The sequence below is a fragment of the Mus musculus genome, chromosome 6 (genome assembly GCF_000001635.26).
Source record: "Mus musculus strain C57BL/6J chromosome 6, GRCm38.p6 C57BL/6J".
Classification (NCBI taxonomy): Eukaryota; Metazoa; Chordata; class Mammalia; order Rodentia; family Muridae; genus Mus; species Mus musculus.
Window position 1 is genome coordinate 100,704,024 of NC_000072.6, and position 18,016 is coordinate 100,722,039.

The window sequence follows — 18,016 nt, forward strand, 5'->3', positions numbered from 1 at the left end:
TTGTATTCATTATCACAATTTCCACTGGGTCCCCACTTTGAGCCCCACATTGTGCAGTTCTTTTTGAGAGGATTATTTAACTTAATGTTCATAGACACCTTAGCATTTCTATTTTGCAAGCTTGGAAAAGGTTCGTGTTTCTCTCAGGTTCATCAAGAGTGTCAGATTTCAGATTTAAGCTTTGCAATCCCTTGCAGTAGAGTATATGGATCTAGAGGGACTGTTTTCTCATGGGTACCAAAAGTTCTGCCCTGGGTCATGAGGGCCTGCGGGATAGATGGATGAAACCAATAATGTGAACATACATGGAATAAACAAACGCAGTACAGAACTGAGCGGAGTAGTGGATGGGATGGGTGAGTAGGCTCAATGGGTGAGTCGGTGGGACAGCAAGTGAGTGGGTGGGAGAGTGAGTCTTCAGTGAGTGAATGCATGGTTAAGTCGGAAAGACAGTCTGAGGATAACTGAGTGGACTGGAGAGAGAATCTGAGTGTGTGGGCGAGTATGAGTATTCGAGTGGACGCATTGAAGATGTGGTGAGCCTGCTCTACCTGAGCTCTGTGCGCCTGAGTGCCAGTGGTGGGCTGCAGGGCCGCTACTCCACACAGTACGGTAAGGAGGGCTGCTCCACCCGAGTCAGCTCGCGCCTCCTCCCAATCCTCCCCCTGCTTCTCTTCTCCTCCCGCTCCTCCTCTTCCCAGTCCACCTCCGCCACCGCTAGCTTCGACCCTAGTCCGGGGCGAGCCGGCCTGGACGCTGCGCCGCCGCGGGCAGCGATGCGCAGAGTGTCCGCGCCGCCCCGGGGCCGCCGTGCGGCACCATGAAGCTCCGCAGCAAGGCGGCAGCGCTGCTCCTGCTCGCGCTGGCCGTGCTGCTGCTAGCGCTGCTGTCCTTGCGCGCCCGCCGGGACCCGGAGCCCCCTGGGTTCCCCGCGCGCCCGGAGGCTGCCCCTCAGCGCCGCCACGCGCCGGTCCCCACGCTCCCTCCGGAGCCCCGCGCCTTCCCCGGAGCCGCTGGCCGGCGCTCCCCCAGGCGCCAGCCCCCACGTCTGCGCCCCCGAGCGGGCCGCCCGCGCGCCGCCAGCCGCGAGAAGTTGGCGAGGTGAGTCGTGGCAGCTTGGATCCCTCCCATCTGAGGACCTGCGTCTCGCTTCCAGCGCTGGTGCCAAGTTCAAGGGCGACTTGGGGCTGGATGGATGGAGAGGCAGGTTCCAAGTTTCACCCACTCTCTACCTCTTCCCACCCTGCCGAACACGCAGGCCACCCTGGTGACACCCATACAGCTCCTGGAAGAAGTGTCAGGGAAAATGGCTTGTAGTTTAGGGGTTGCAAGTGTCAGGGCGAAACGTCTGGTTGTGTTCTTGCAAACATGTGCTCTTTGTTTAATTTTTTTCAAAAGCCATGGCCAGGCAACTTGAGCTCATTCTCTTGTTTCACGGGAGAACTCAGAGTGAAAGCCTAGATCTTGATGGAGTTGGAGAAGTTAGATGTTGAGCCAGGACTGGCTTGCGTTCGGTGAAGCTTGGGTACCTGGGTGCTACCCGCGGGCGTCTGGCTCTAGTTGATTAGAAAGAAGTTTGCTTCTTGGAAGAAGTGGTGCATGGCACGGGAGAGGCACACTTTGGGTTTCCTGGTTTCTGTCTGTTGGAGCTGCAGGGCTGCCAAAGGCTCCGGCTAAGGAAAGCTTTTTAACCTTCGACCCTGCCCTCTCCCCACACGAGGCAGTCCACACGGCTACCTTTCATCGCAGCGTTTTATCTTTGGTCCTGTTGTTGCCAGATGGTCGCAGGTTAAGGATTCTCCTTTGTTCTGGAGGAGTTTTGAACAATCCCACGGAGTCTGTTTCCTTTGCTCCTTCTAACTGCTTTGCAGCGACCACATTTGCTGGGCTCCCAAAGTACTTGACACAAGTTGAATTCTTTTTGACCATAATGACGAAGTCTGGGCTTTTAAAAAAATTGTAGTTAAGAGAAACACAAAACCTTAAGAATTAGCTGGGTCAGCTTTTCTCTCTCCCCTTGTAAAAAATGCAGAGATGAATATGCGGGGGGTGCGGGGGAGAAAATACCCCAGAAATCCAAGTCTTTTTTTTGTTGTTGTTATTTGTTTATTTTGTGTGTGTATTCTGAGGGAGGCATGTGTGGAGGTCAGAAGTCGGTTTTCTCCTTCCATCTGGTATGTACCCGGGGATGGGTGTCAGGTCATCAGGCTTGGCAGTAGCACCCTTAAACACTCAGGCATCTTGCTTCCTCCAATTTAAGACCTTAAAATTATTAGAACTCTTGACAAGTTCTGAGTATGCACTTTTGAAAATCAGGTTATTTCTGTTGTATAATTAGTAGAAGGGTTTTTTGTTTTTTGTTTTTTTGTGTGTTTTGTTTCCCCTCCAGTTCGTTGGGGTTCTTATTTACAGTAGATTATTTCAGAGTAAAGATACAAGCTCATTATAATGCTTAAGATAATAAGAGCTGGCATCACTTAACACAAACAATGTCAACAGCACCACGTAAAAATAGATATTAACACACAGAGAGAGACACACAGACACACAGACACACACTGCAATCCATCCCACACAGTAACTCTTTGATAGTGGTCCACAGATTTCCCAATTCAAATGTAGATTCCTACAGAATCTTAAAACATGGTAGCCAAGTCAGTAATAATCTATGCGGTCACCTCCCTCCTTTGCACTCTGTACGTGCGTAGGTGTTTGCGCAGGTGAACACCAGAGGCTGAGATCCAGTGTTTTCCTCAGTCCTATTTATTTATTTATTTATTTATTTATTTATTTATTTAGAGACATGGTCACTCACTGAATGAAGAGCTTGCAGTTTTGGCTGCCAGAAAACCCTCCAGTCTCCACCTCCCCAGAACTTGCTTGGGGATCTGAACTCAGGACTTCCTCCTTGGGCCTGCCTGCTCTTTATCAATGGAGACATCTCCTCAGCCTGCTTATCAATGGCGCTGTCTCCTCAGCGTTGCTTTAAGGACACTTTGGCTTGGTAGGACTGCTCCACCATGCAGCGTTAGTGTTAGCTAAGGTATACAGACTTTGTGCAGGGCTCACCGGTAGATGAGGCTAAAGACTCTCAGGCAGCCTGGGACTGGCGAGAACCTTCTGAGCTGCTGTCAGGCAACAGTGTTGCCTGCAATTCATCACCGCACTGAGGTTTTGTTTTGTTTTGTTTTTTTTCTAAAGAAGCATCATGGATTCTTGATTGTGTCTCATTCTTCAAGGTGTTGGGAACATTGGGGCAGCATCCTCTTGTCTCGATCTGAACAAATTGGCTCTGCCTTGCAGGAGATCATGAATAGAATGCCAATGGGTGCTATAGAGAAGGTATATTGCCACAGGCAACAAGATCCTGGAAGCCATTTTTCTTTTGAACATATCTCTTAGATGATCATGGGAATGATGTCCAGCGCCACAGGAATAAAGAATGACTTCACAAACTCTGGAAAGAGTGAAGAAGAAAAAAAAGAAAAAAAAAAAGGTCATCTCAGACTCAAATACATAAACAGTTGACATTTTCTGGGGTGTTTTTTCTTTCTTTCTTTTGCTACCTCCATAGCAAGGGTAACTCAAGGTTTTAAATAAAAAGGGAGCAGGAGGGGGCAGATTCCCCCACCGACTCCTTTATTGCTTTTCAAATTCTGCCTGGGTGAAATTTTTGTGGTTGAGAAGGAATTTCATGTAGGGAGGAAGAGAAAGCCTCGTGACTTAATCTTTTTACGTGGCCAGAATCCAGAGGAGATGAGGGGCTGCCTGATCTCATTTCTCTTGCACGATGAAGGTCAGGTTTGTGGCCGTAGTTGGCAGAAAGCTTGAGGGTGGATGGGACCCAGCCGGCCACCTGCTGACCACACAGAGCCTAGGCTGGCCTCCTGAGGGCCCTGCTCTAAGAGAACCAAGATCTGCCACGTCAGTGTGGAGAACGAAGCCTTCTTCCACATCTTGTTTTCATTTTCAGCAAATTTTCCATGGGCTTGCCTGGTTAGCAAGCAGACCCTACAATTTTAGAACTAGCCATTTGTATGCAATCTGTCCTGGGGTGGCTGGCTTCCTTCTATATAAACACGAAGCCACGGGGTAAAAGGTTGGGCTCTCCAGTCATGAGTGCGATCTCAAAATGGAAACCATCCTGGAAGTAGCCATCACTGTAGAGCCCAGGAGAAGTAACATTCGCCTTCTTTTTTGGTTTATTGATTATTTATACCTGGCTGGCTTCCAAAAAGAATTTGAGGTGACTATAGTAAAAAAAAATACATATGCAATAAAATCATTAAAATATTGTATAAGAAAGCCATGGGGGTGGGGGGAGTAGTAAGCACTGTTTGGTAAAATTGAGACCTCTACTACTGCAAGACTAAGTGCTAAATTTAGCTCTGAGCTTCCTGGCAGCCTTATAAAAAAGGGAACATGGTGAGCTGCCTAATCTTCAGTAAATGATAAGAGAAGTTTACAAAGAGGTTTTTTTTTGGGGGGGAAGCAGCTAAATTTTAAAATACGAGTTTTACTTGGGAATAGATTTCAGACTTTAGAAGATTGCATTTCCATTTTGCTTCAGAAAACTCTTTGAGCCTCTATGTGGAAAAAGAAGTTGACTTTAATTGGGAGTCAGCAGTATAAATAGGGTCGAAGGGATGGCTCCATTAGTAAAGTGGCTGGTGCGCAGGTGTGAGCACCTGAGTTTGGGTCCCCAGAACTCAGGTACAGCTGCATGCAATAACATCTATCCCCCCAGCCTTCCTATGTTGAGATGGGAGGTGTAGAAAGGAGACCCCCGTCCAGAATCTTAAGGGCTAGCTAGCCTGGCATATACACCTGTCTAAGGACAGACCCCTAAGGTTGTCCTTCAGCAAGCACACAATGCGGTGTAGAACACACATGGGGTTGCACTCTAACACACAAACACACACATATGCACACAAACATACTAAGAAGGGAAAGGAAGAAGATCGTGGCCTGTGGAATTCACCAAACTGGGTTCTAGTCCCAAGCCACTTTTGTCTCCTTTCCTTCATTTATAAAAATGATCAGACTTAGCCCGGGGTTCCTGGAATCTTGTCCAGCTCTGATGATGATGATCCTGTGATGATCAGGTCGAGTTCATCTGCAAGATTGCAACCACGACTGCCACTTGCAAGACTAGCTCCTCATTCGCTGGCACTACGCCACCTTACTGATTGCTCAGACTCAGACCCGCTCCTGAACTTATTCTTTCTCTTCTGAGCTAGCCTGTTTTCTCTTAAAATACAACTTCTTTCAGGGGAAAAAAATATGCTACGTGTGTTTATTTTGTGGGTATATGTATGCGAGCTTGTGACATGGTGAATGTGTGTTCACGTGACAACTTGAAGGAGCTGGTTCTTTTCTTCTACCATGTCGGTTCTGAGACTGAACTTAAGCTGGCAGGTTTAGCAGCAAGTTCCTGGCCCATCTAGCCGGTCCCTAAACCATGGTTTCTGAGAAAGACTTCAGCACCCTCCTAGTCCCGTGATATGTCTCTGTCAATACACTCCACAGTTGTTGGGCAAATGTTTCTGGCACATAGACTGCCAAGCATTTGCTGTGCAGTGGAGGATGGAGTCTCCACCCTCCTGGGATTTGCAGGGAGGCGGAGACAATAGAGAAGCCCGCTGCACTTGGCTGCCTCCCCAGCCACCCCACGGAGAGGAAATACATCCTTGCTCATCACCGGTTTCCTGCAGTTCCCTTTGATCTAGGAGAGCTGTCTCGTCCAGGGTTCATGCCTGAACAAAGGTCTCAATAGACAGCAATGATGTCATGGAGTAGAATGTGTCTGTGGCCCTCTCGGAATTAGATGGTGGCCTTAGATGTCAGTCAAGACTTCAAGGTCTTAAGCAGCATCTATCATGTTATGTAGCTTGAGTCTTGATGCTCTTCACAGATCATTTTTTAAATCGTGTGTGTGTGTGTGTGTGTGTGTGTGTGTGTGTGTGTGTGAGAGAGAGAGAGAGAGAGAGAGAGAGCATTCATATGCATGTGCTCTAGTGCACATTGTGGGTAGGGGGCGAGAACAATTTTCCAGACTCAGTTCTTTCCTTCCATCATGTAGATCCCAGGAATTGAACTCAATTTGTCAGGCTTGGTGGCAAGCACCTTTACTTGCTGAGACATCTTGTCGACCACAGAGCTCAGATTTTTGGGTTTTTTTTTTTGTTTTTTGTTTTTTGTTTTTGTTTTTGACTCACACACTTGCACAGTTACTCAAATTAGTTCTATTATCTTGGCCGTGAAACATACATCCTTTGCAGTAGCCTACTCTGGTTTGAGTACGTCTACTCTAGCGCCCTCTACAGTTCATTTTCCATACAGCTGTTGAAATAATCTTGAACAGCTTAGACCAAAGCAGGTCACTATTCTGGTTTAAAGTGTGTGTGTGTGTGTGTGTGTGTGTGTGTGTGTGTGTGTGTGTGTGTGTGTGATCACACTATGAATAAAATTTATTTCCTTGGGTAGGAGAGATAGGCCAAGCTATAAAGCATGTTCCTTGTAAGGCTGATGACCTAAGTTAAATCTCCAGGATCGATACAATCCCAGCATTCCTGTGGTGAGATGAAAGGTGAAGGCAGAGTTGCCCAGAATCTAATAGAGGACTAGCTAACCTGCAGTGCATCAGAAACAACAAGAAAGACCCTGACTCAGCAAGGTGGAAAACCTCCAAAGTTGTCCTCTGACCCCCACACATGTGCATGTCCCCATACAAATAAGTAAACAAACAAACAAACTTTGAGTTGAACTTCTCTCTGTGGTCATTGGCCCCTTCTCTCTATCAACTCATCCTCTGCCCTCATCTCTTTCTATCCTCCCTTCCATCACTGGGCCTCCTTCCCCATTTGCATCCTCATGCAGCAGGGTCCTCATCTCTTTTGGGTCTATGTCCCAATGTCTTATTCGCAAAGCCACCTCCCAAGCTGTGCAGATGTGCAGAGTCCCCACCCCTCTAGATCTCCTAACTCATCCTGGCCAGTAGTTTGTTTTCGTCGCGTTCAAAGCCCTCCCATTTCTGGTGCATTGCCTGTGTCATTAATCAGCTATCCCTGACAGCTGAGACACAGATGACCTCATGGAGGGGGCCCAGTGAATGATTATGGAACAGACTAGAGAACAGAGGCAGGGTCCACCTTGTCTCAGACCAGTAAGATCCCTCTCAGCTAGGGTCCAACTGCGTTAATGAAGTCACACTGAGATATTATTATTATTAATGTTCATTTAGATTCCCTATTCCAGGATGTGGTGGTTCAAAAAAGAAAAAAAAAAAAAAGTCCCCCGTTGGCCCATAAGGAGTGGCACTATTAGGAGATTTGGCTTTCCTGGAGGAGGTGCCTGACGAGGGGGTGGCCTTTGAAGTCTCAGAAGCTCAAGCTAGACCCAGTGTCTCAGTGGATCAAGCTGTAGAACTCTGAGCTCCTTCTCCAGCACCGTGTCTGACTTCGTGCCACCACGCTTCTCACCATGACAACCAGCCCCAGTGAAATGTTTTCCTTTGTGAGAGTTGCTGTGGTCATGGTGTCTTTATAGCAATAGAAACCCTAACTAACATCCAGGGTCTCATTCAGTGGACTTTGTTGCATGCTGTCCTTTCAGGCTGGACTGGACAGTAGTTTCTCAGATTACCTGATTCTGACAGGTTTGGGGTTGCTTTGGGGTTTTGCTATAGAAAAGGTAAGGGTCTGGGCAGTTTGGAAGAACACTGGCAGGTTGTCCTGGGAAGGTCTCATCAGAATCCGCGAAGTGTTTCCTGATCATCTGGCTTCTGAGTTATAGAGCTCTCAAGGGAAACCATCTCCATATTTCAGTTCTCATGCGCACTGTCTGTAAGGTTCACGATGGGCTGCACACAGTGGAACACACACATTTATTTTCAGCACAGAAGAGGCAGAGACAGACGGAGCTCTGTGAGTTTAAGGGCAGCCTTTCCTGTGTGGACGGTTCCAAGCCAGCCAAGGCTACAAGACCAAAAGCAAACCAAACCACACCGACAAACAAAAAGATTCACAGCTACTAATTTGGGCCTGGCCACCTGGCAGAGGTGGGATTTGTTGGGTTTCTGCTCTGGGTGGTTGTCCTGTCTCCCTTCCTTTTCTGCATACAAGAAGGAAACATGGTCTATGTTTGCTTCTGATCTTTGCTCTGATTTTTGAGACTGGAGTGTTGACTTAACTTATTTGAGGTCCTTCACCTGGGACTATTGTTTTCTTGTTTGTTCCTATCGGTCTAGACGCAAGCATCTCCATGCTTTGCGTTGTACCTCAGTATGGCTGCTCTGCTGGGAAAACTGTTCCCATTTTGGCTGATTGACTTCGTGTGTCCCCTCAATGCATTTTTGGTTTGGCTTTGTGTCCGACATCAAGCCTGGGATCTCACACATAATAGGCAAGCATTCTGCCGCTAAGCCACAGACAAGCCTGGTTTTATTTGTAGTTTGGCTGGTATTATATAAAATATAAAACTTCTTTTCTCGCTGGTATTATATAAAATGCTCCAGGCTCATTCTGTACAGTCATTATATCAGTTTGTTCTTCGAGGAGCTCTGGTAACTTGTGTGTGTGTGGGGGGAGGGAACAGGAGCAGTACTTGTAACTAAGAGCCTAGACACTGGGCATGCTTACTGGGATGCTATATTCTTATAGGCCTTCAAAGCCAGCAGAGCAAAATGAATATATGTATATGTGTATACTTACCTGTGTGTTTGCACACCTCTTAAGTCTCTCCATATATGAACATCAGTGTCTACATTAAGCTAAGCATGGGTTCCTGCTGATGTCTCCATCTCTAACTTTCATGGGTCCTTCTTGCTTCCTTCCCTCCCACATGCAAAGGGAAAAGGGGGCTTTAGTTTCTTGGGAGTGCATCACAAATCCCGTTAACCCTGCTTGATTTGAATCCCTGTAATTTGGAGGGAAGGAGATGGAAAGGATGAAGGGACAGATTTAGATGAGCTCAGCCAACTGATGTCAGCTAAGCAAGCCCCATCCCTTGATACTACCCACCCCACCTCGGGGAGCGAGTATGGTAGATGTTATGGTTGGGATTGGACCTCCATTTTCCAGGTACCTCCATAACTCTTTTGTGAACCACAGCACCAAGGGATAGATGGCTTAAGCCTACATGACAACCCGTTCTTTCCAATGTGTAAGCTTTGTGTATCCAGGAATAAGCACAACCTATTCATTTCTCTAGCTACAGTTATTCAAAGTTATCCAAAGGAGTCAACTTAGAATATTGGATGGAAGACTATACCTTCTAAATAAAACCAGAGGACTCTCCCTCGCTACTCCTAAGGAAATCAACTGTAGGGTGAAAACTTCATTTGGGGCAGTAGACAAAGAAAAAGAATAAGGGGCTATATTAGTTACCTTTCTAAATATTGTGACAAACTGCCCGACACAGGCAGTTTAAGGAAGGAAATGTTTAGTTTTGCTTACAGTTTGAGGGTACAGTCCATCCTGGGGCGGGGCAGGCGGGGGGAGTCATTGCAGCAGGAGCACAAGACAGAGGATCACATAGCAGCCACAGTCAGGAAGCAGAGAGATGAAAGCCGGTGCTTGGCTCACTTTGTCCTTTTAATTCAGTCCAGGGCTCCAGACTGTGGAATGGTGCCTCCTACACTTGGGGTGGGTCTTTGCCCTTCAGTTCGCCTCGAAACTCCATTGCAGATATACACAGATGTTTGTTTTAATGATCCTACATCCTGTCATGTCGACAACCAATGTTAGCCATTGTAGGTGCCTTGAGAACATTGTCAAGTCTCAGAATGAATAATGGCTCTTGAGGTCCATCTAGCTGGGATCCTTCTGTCACACATGCTGGAGTTGCACCTAGCTGAGCTAGATTTCCTTAATCAAAATCTTGGAGGCATGATGGAGACAGAGGGGAATGGTTTCAGAGGTGCACAGGAGGGAAGCCATTGATGGAGACAGAGGGGGATGGTTTCAGAGGTGCACAGGAGGGAAGCCATTGATGGAGACAGAGGGGGATGGTTTCAGAGGTGCACAGGAGGGAAGCATCCACTGCTCCACAACAGACACTGTGCTTACTTGTGTCCTAAGCTGTGGATGATTCAGAGGTAGGTAACCTCTGATCCACCGAGAAATCTGAACTGCACTGAGAGAGTATGGAACTCCACATGGGGTGGGAATGCCAAGCTCCAGGGCAGCGCAGAGACACTGGATCAGGCTGACGGTGGACCCCATGTCCGGTTCCAAGGGCAGCTCTGCTTTCCACTCCCAGAGCTGTTCCAGTCATTTCTAGGTCCCCCTGCTCTCTGAATCTAGTTTGGCATGCGTGTCTGTCACCTACCCCCTGGAGAAACACAACTAACTCGGACTCACAGCACCTGTTTCTAACGCCTTTACTAAATTCAGTCAACACTGGACAAATAGACACTTCCTCTACACACACACACAAGCAAGATTCTTCGGAAGAAATCTTGATAACAGTTTTGTTTTTCTTCTTATTTTCATTTACAATTTAATAAACAAATTTTATAGTATCTGGGTTTCATCCCAATGTAAAAAATCAACAAAAGATGAGAATTGTATTGACGATAAAGTTTATTTTATATTTCTCCAGCATTTGGCTAATTTCTGATTATGAAGTTCCCAAAACTACCCTTGGGGGAAAAAAGGAATTGTCTTGACTTGATTCCTTGGTTTTTTTTTTTTTTGTTTGTTTGTTTTGTTTTGTTTTTTTTTTTTGTTTTGTTTTTTTTGTTTTTTTGCGGTGACAAAAGATTCAAAACTGCACTAACTAGGTAAGGGTTAATTTTGGCTCCCAATTTGAGGGTCCAGTCCATCAGCATGAAGCAGATGGTCACATTGCCTCTGAAGTCAGGAAGGAGAGAGAGGGGGGAGAGAAAGAGAGAGAGAGAGAGAGAGAGAGAGAGAGAGAGAGAGAGAGAGAGAAGGCTGGTGCCTAGTTTTCTTTATCCTTTTTCTTCAGCCTGGGACCCTAGTCCAAGGGATGACACCCACACCCACACCCACACCCACACCCACCCTGCATTCACAGGTAAGTTTCTAAACCTTTCTAGTACTACCCTCATAGACATACCCAGATGTGTGATTCCAGTTAAGCTGACAGTCAGGAGGAACCATCATAGCTCCTCTATTGAGAATCCCCGATTTTGTGCCAGTAGAGTGGCTCGTGTGTTTAAACGTGACTTTTATATGATGACATGACTGTTAGAACATGAGATGTTGTAATCTTCTGGCAGAAATGCATATTGTTTAATACGGGACTCACATCTTCCACAGGACATAAAGAATACATAATCAAGAATATGACTTCCTTCTATGGACGTGGAAACCGAGGCCCAGAGGAGTCAAATTAGGATGGATGTAAAACATCTGGTACAGAGCTGACTCACTATCCCTCTCAGAGTAGTTTGTTGTCCTGGGCACTATCACTGTCCATAATTTGTTTAGGAAGTAAACTATAACTGCACCCAGATGTCTCACCGGTCTTCAGGAATCCTTGGCTCTCTTGCAAGCCGACTGGTGAGATGAGATGATGCAAATGGAGTGCATGCTTAGGGCATGTGGCAAAGGAACTGTGGGAGCCAGGGACAGCACAGAGACACATTCGAGCAGGCTCAATTGGAGGGGGAGAGTTCGGACACGAGGACACTAAGACTCACCTTCCCTGTATGTGGATGGACACAAGGCCCTATCTCCCGGAGTGACTAATAGTTGATAGAGTGTGGAAGACAGGAGCCTTTAGACTGGCCCCTAGAGAGTTCCAGACCTGGTGCCTGGGCCAATTAGAATTTTGATGTCTCTTTAAGGACACAGAACCAGTGGTTTAAGTCTTAAGAAAGAGGGTGTGGGCCACACACTTCCTGAGAATTAAGCAGTGTGCTCCGGATCCTCTATGCTGGATTCTACCCATGACATGTCTCCTGAAAGTCGTGGCTTCGGTGGGGTGCAAACCTTTGTGCTCCATTTTCTTCCTCTCATTTTTTTTCTGAGAATTTTAAGGTCTTAACATTGTCAGACTAATGACCCCAAAGCCATACACATTCAAGAAATAGATTTCCTTATCGGAAGAGAGAATGGGTCAGTGGAAACCCAGGTCATTGTCTGAGAATTTTACAAAGTGTGCCCAGCCTTTAATTTGGTTGGCAGCAAATTAGATCTTGTATGCTTTTTCCTGAGCTGCTTCCCAGCTGGGCTTGAGCACGAACACAACGTATTTAGAGAAACGGAAGGATGCCTGATAAAGATAATATTTAACTATAATCACGGTGATAATGACTACTTAATCATTACTTTAGACAGTACTGACTGAGCCAGGAAGGCTGGCACATACCTGTAATAGAGAGAAAGGAAGGGAGAGAAGTCCAAACCACTCGGGGAGGAAAGGGTTTGTTTAGGTTGCAGGTCACGGTCCATCTTCAAGGGAAAGCAAGGCAGGAAACTGGAGTCGGGAAGTGATGCAGAGGCCAAGGAGAAACACTGCTGTTTAAGCTTCATACTTTGCTCAGTCTGCTTTCTTTTTTCCACAGTAGGCTGGGAGTGGGCCCTCCAACATCAGTTAATCAAGAAAGCCCAACAGCTCTGCCCACAGGACAGTCAAGGGAGCTGATTCCTCATGGAGGTTCCTTCTCCCCAGGGGTGATAACGGACAGGTGCTATGCATGTGGCTAGCAATTTTTGACAAGTGCTAAGCATGTTGTGTGCAGCATTACGTCACTGAATCTCCACTGTCACCTGAAAGGTCACTCCTGTTTCCTGGGTAAGTCAGAGCATCTTCACTAGCAAGCAGCAGAGTCCAGCCCATGCACAGTGTCACTTCATCACGAACAGAAAACTACTGACTCAAAACTAGAGACTGCAGAGGAGATAAAGGTCCAGTTACGGGTGTGGCCAAAGCCATCCTGCCCCTGTCATTAAGCTTTGTGTGAATGACTCTCTCAGGTGCTCTCTCCCTACGGAACCAGCTGATCTGGGCTTGCGCCCTTAAGTTGCAGACATCTGCCCTTTCTGATGGCCACAGCAGGGACACGTGCCTGCGGCTGTGAGGGTAAGAGGCGTTGGTTCAAACCTCAAGGGCTGAAAACTGAAGAGCAGTTCCCTTAAAATCTAATTGAGCTGCTCTTCCTTGAAACTCCTGAAAACGAGGTAAGAAAGACAAGGACCAGCAAACATCCAGTCTCATCAATGTGTTTATCTTACAGATTCGAAGCACCAGGGTAGAGATGGTGAGAGTTTTTGCTCTAGGGAGTACAGCCAAACAGTAAACAGTAGACCTAGAAAATGAAACATGTCCATAAGCCTCCAAAGAGGAAAAATTGCTAACCACATGCTGTTCTTAGAAACAAATCCCAGACTCTGAACCCTTTATCACTACTGAAAATTCCTTTGGAAAAGATCTCTCTGATACAGCCTCTTGATTTCTTTTCTCTCTCTCTTTCTCTTTTTTTTATTGAAATGTATTTGTCAAGGGCATAGGCAAGTTATAAAAAAACCATCTCTTTCCAGCTTAGAAAAAAATTGTAGGCACAGGGAGACAGATGAGTGGATAAAGGTTGCTTGTTGTCCTCTGACCTCCACATGTGGACTACGGCACATGTGTTCCTGCAAGCACAAGCATGCGTGGGCATGAAGGCGCGCGCGCACACACACAATTAATGCTTAAGATTTCGTAATACAAAATAAACAGTTCATGTATTCACACTCTCACATATATTGTATGTAGTTCTTAAAAGCCAAAATACTAGCGGTGGATATGAAACTGTGGTTCTAAGTGCTTCATTGTGCCTGTCTGTGTTTTCAAAGCTTTCTGTGATGAGTATGTATATCAGTTATGTGATACTCTTTGGGGAGATGTCTATGCACCCCAGATAGAACTGATGACAGGACAGAGTAGGTATACCCCTGAAGTCCCCCCTTGGTGAACCAGTGACTTTATAGGCAGCTATGTCACCAAAGCTGACTTTGGCGCTGTGCAACCCTTGAAAGCCAGAGCTCCGGAATTCACTGCAGCGCTTACAGGCAGCTTTACAGGTAGGAGAGTCCCTGCTTCTCAGCTGTCCTGAGTGCTTAGATAACCTTGAGGGGGGGGGGGCACCTTGTGAATCTGCTAAGTTTCAGGAACTCCCTGAGAGTCGTGAACTGTTACATACTTAGTGTCAGTCCGGTGTCCCCATCCCATCCTAGCCATGGTCTGTACCCCCTCTCCTCCCTCCCCATTTGTCCTATGTTCTCCCCACCCATCTTCTCTCCCTTCCCCATCCCCTCCCCTAGCAGGGACAGGGTTTCCCTATGCAGCCCTCATGGTTCTGGAACTCACTCTGTAGACCAGGCTGGCCTCACTCCTCCCCGCCCCCTCCCTGCCACAGGAGACAGCTGTCCTAGAACCCACTCTGTAGACCAGGCTGGCCTCAAAGTCAGAGATTTGCCTGCTGGGATTAAGGAAGTGCACCACCACTACCTGGCATTTTGTTTTGTTTATTATAATTTTTAATGTGTAAGGATGGTTTGTCTGCATATATGTCTATGCATGTGTGCATGCGTAGTGCCTGCACAGGCCAGAGAGGGCATCAGGTCCCCTGGAACTGGAGTTGCCCATGGTTGTGAGCTGCCACGTTGATTGCTGAGAACAGAACCTTAGTCCACAGGAAGAGCAGCCAATGCTCTTAACTCCTCTCTCCAACCCCCACGTTTTGGGCCTTCACAGCCTCCCTCCAAGATAAAACATGCAGCTTGGAGCCAATTGCTACTCAACAGTTACTTGTGTAATTTGCAAAAAAGAAAAAGAAAAAAGAAAAGAGAAAGGAAGGAAGGAAGGAACAAAAAAGCCCCCCAAACTAAAAGTTTATAAAGGACCATAATATGAAAACCTTGTGATTGTTCCGAGGTGTTGGAGGACGGGAGTACTTGGAGAGACCATTTCTCCACTTCCCATCCAAGGTGGTAACTCTTATTCTTTTTTCAGGGGCAGAGATAACATTTTCTGATTCTATATGATCCCCTCTTCTCCTCCCTCCCGTATCAAGTGCCATTTATTTCAAGCTCACTCTGCTACTCCATATTTTAAAAATCCCAACAACATCCTAACATCCTAATTTGAACAGAAAAGGGGGTGGAGAAATCAAATCTCCTGTGTCAGGAACAGTCACAAGGCAAAAAAAAAAAAAAAAAAAAAGGGGGGGGGGGGTGAGATGATGAGTGTTAGCCTAGGCACCAGCACAGGATTTTGCAATAGAAAAACCAAAAGGTGTTAAATAACAGCAGAGAGTTGGTTAAGGTGTGTTATGGGAATCATACCCCACACAAGGGCATCCAAAAAGGCTGTGAGTCCAGGACTGGAGTCCAGCCTACCCCAGGATCCCAGGACGGAAGCTCCATCAGTCCACAGAGGGCTCTGTTCAACTCAGTTGTATAGCATGTTTAGCTCAATGATTGGAAGCACGGCCTCTGCCCACTGCAACTGCTGCAGAATGTGAGCCCATCGGTTAGAGAGGTCTTTGCAGATTCAGCTAGCTAAGGATATCAAGAATGTAGACTTGGTGGAGGGGGGGGGGTGCAGCTAAGTCTGAAAGCTGACGTCCTTATGAGAAGAAAGGGCAAAGGACACATACAGGCTGGGTGGAGTGCTACATGCCTCTAAACCCAATACCCAGCAAGCTGAGACAGGAGGATTGCAGGTTTGGAGACAGCCTGGGATACAGAGTAAGTAAGATACATATCCTGAAAGACAGTAACTAAATGAAGGAAGGAAGGAAGGAAGGAAGGAAGGAAGGAAGGAAGGAAGGAATAAGAAATAAAGAAGGAGGGGACAAAGAAGCAAGGGAGGAAAGAGACTTAAACCTAAGAGCTATGTGGGCAAATGTGCCTGAACAGTGACGGTTGAAGTGACATGGCTACCTCATTGAGAAACTCTGGGCATTGCTGTGACCCAGAAGCTAGAGGGAGATGCAGATGTCTTCTCCTTACCCTGTGGAAGAAGCCTGGCCCTGCCCATACCTTGATTATATATCTCTTGGCAGCATGAGAGAATTACTTTTGTTGGGTTAAACCACCAAGAGTGAGTGAGGAAGGGAAGCCTGGCCTCTGGGTGATGATACTCACCCATCATGCAGCAAACGCATGTGCGTGCAGAGATGTCAGAAAGCAAATGCAGACACATCCCCCACATGGGTGTGGCTACCCACTTCAGACATCAGATACCTCCACTGCCTTAGCTCTAGACTTTGTTTAGGAACTCAGCCATGTTTCCGACACCACGAACCAAATTTAAAGTATACTGCTCATTAATGTGTTTATCAAATTATTTTATTAAGCCCCCCGTGGCAGGTTTTTGGCATGCCTTTGACATTATTCATATTCTACTGTGACTCCAAGGCAAGCTGTCAGCTTGGCTGTCTTGAAAGATTAATGATATTTGATTTGACTCCAAACCACGGGTCATTAAAAGTGATTTAAGTGTTAGCAAAGTTTTTGGTGTCGCGTCTGCCTTCCAAGTGAAAGGTCTGATTGCAGCTTCAGTAGAAGTGCTTGTGTTCATTCATGTTTCTAAAGCATGTGGGTTAGGGCGAAGGACATAGCTCTGTCAGTAAGTCCTAGCTGCATGAGGAAGAAGACCCGAAGTCCATCCTTAGTAGCCATGTGAAAAATACACACACACACACACACACACACGCGCGCGCACGAAGTCCTAGCACTGGGGAGGGAGAGACAGGTAGATAGATCCCTGGGACTCATTTGCTGGCCAGCCTAGCTGAATTGGGCAGTTTCACATTTCAGGGAGAGACCCTGACTCAAAAGATGAAATGGCTCTTAAGGAAGAATGACAGCCAGAGTTGGTCCTCTGTCTGGCTTTCCACATATGCACACACACACACACACACACACACACACACACACACACACGAATAAAACTTACAGTGTTTCAAGAACATTTGTAAGTGACTGTCACTGCCCATTTGTGATTTGAATAGAAAGAATTTCACATCCGTAGATTGCCTTTCCAGAGGCTGTATTTAGTGTCTCCATTTCTTCACCCACCACTCTGGCTCCTTCCCAGCCTTCTTCCATATTCAGCGAGCCAAATGGGTTCATCTTGCAAAGCATTACAGTAGAGAAACGCTTCTAGTGCCTTCTTGCCCGCAGTGAGCCCAATCAGTTTCTTAGACTTTATCTTCTTCAGGACATTTCTACATCTCCTTTCCCTGAGTAAGGCTCCTCGCTGGCCGTCTGGGGCTGTGGTTAAAGAAGTGTGATCTTGCTTGCAGCTTTCCCTGGCCTTATCACAGCATCATGCTTGCCTGAGTTAATTCTGCTTGTCACTTAAGGGGAACTCTGATAAGAGAGGTGGCAGGAGGCGGTGGGGAAGAGGGGCCGAGCAGAACCAATTACCCGCTTAAATAATTCAGTGTTTTTCTTAGTAATAGGCTACAGAGTAAACAGCACTACGCATAAATGCCGTTTTCCATTATTTATACACTCTAGAAATGGAAGTTTAATTAAGTCGCACACTTGAGACTTTGAAGCGATTAAGGAGACGCTTGTCTCAGACAGCAGGCAGGGGAGGTGTGGGAGCCTCCACTCCCTCTTGAGCTGCCTCTGGGGTTCGGAGGATCGTTTTTCATGTGAGTGTGGGGAGCTGGAGCCTGGACCATGGGGACAATGGCTTCCAGGCTCACCCATGTCACATGTGCTATTGCTGCACCACCATAGCCTGCTTTAAAATCTCTTCTACTTTAAAATCTCTTCTACAAAATCCGTGTGATAAGTTTGCGTGCGCTTGTTTACCTACTTAACAACAGTGGTTTAATCCCAGTACTTTTAGACACACAAACAATGCCACAGGTTTTCTTTCTTTCTTTTTTCTTTTTTGGTTTATTTATGAAATTGTGCAACCACTGCCCCCTCCCCTGTTCAATTACAGAACATGTTCATCACCACCCCTAAAGGAAACTATATCCACTAAGTTATCCAAAGACTTGAGGTTTGCTGTTTTCTGTTTCCACACATGTTACAGC

The 18,016-nt window shown here is 46.6% G+C and overlaps 1 protein-coding gene across 2 annotated transcripts in view; it reads left to right on the top strand.

Moving 5' to 3' along the window:
* Nucleotides 1-648: 648 nt before the first annotated feature.
* Nucleotides 649-18,016, top strand: part of Gxylt2 (glucoside xylosyltransferase 2) — a 106,217-nt gene continuing 88,849 nt past the window's right edge. The window contains exon 1 of one of the 2 annotated variants that reach the window (XM_006506007.4): nucleotides 649-1,101. In XM_006506007.4, coding sequence (XP_006506070.1) covers nucleotides 821-1,101 — 281 coding nt within the window. In that variant the 5' untranslated portion in view covers nucleotides 649-820. The remainder of the gene's footprint in view (nucleotides 1,102-18,016) is intronic. The other variant, NM_198612.2, reaches the window with a different exon arrangement.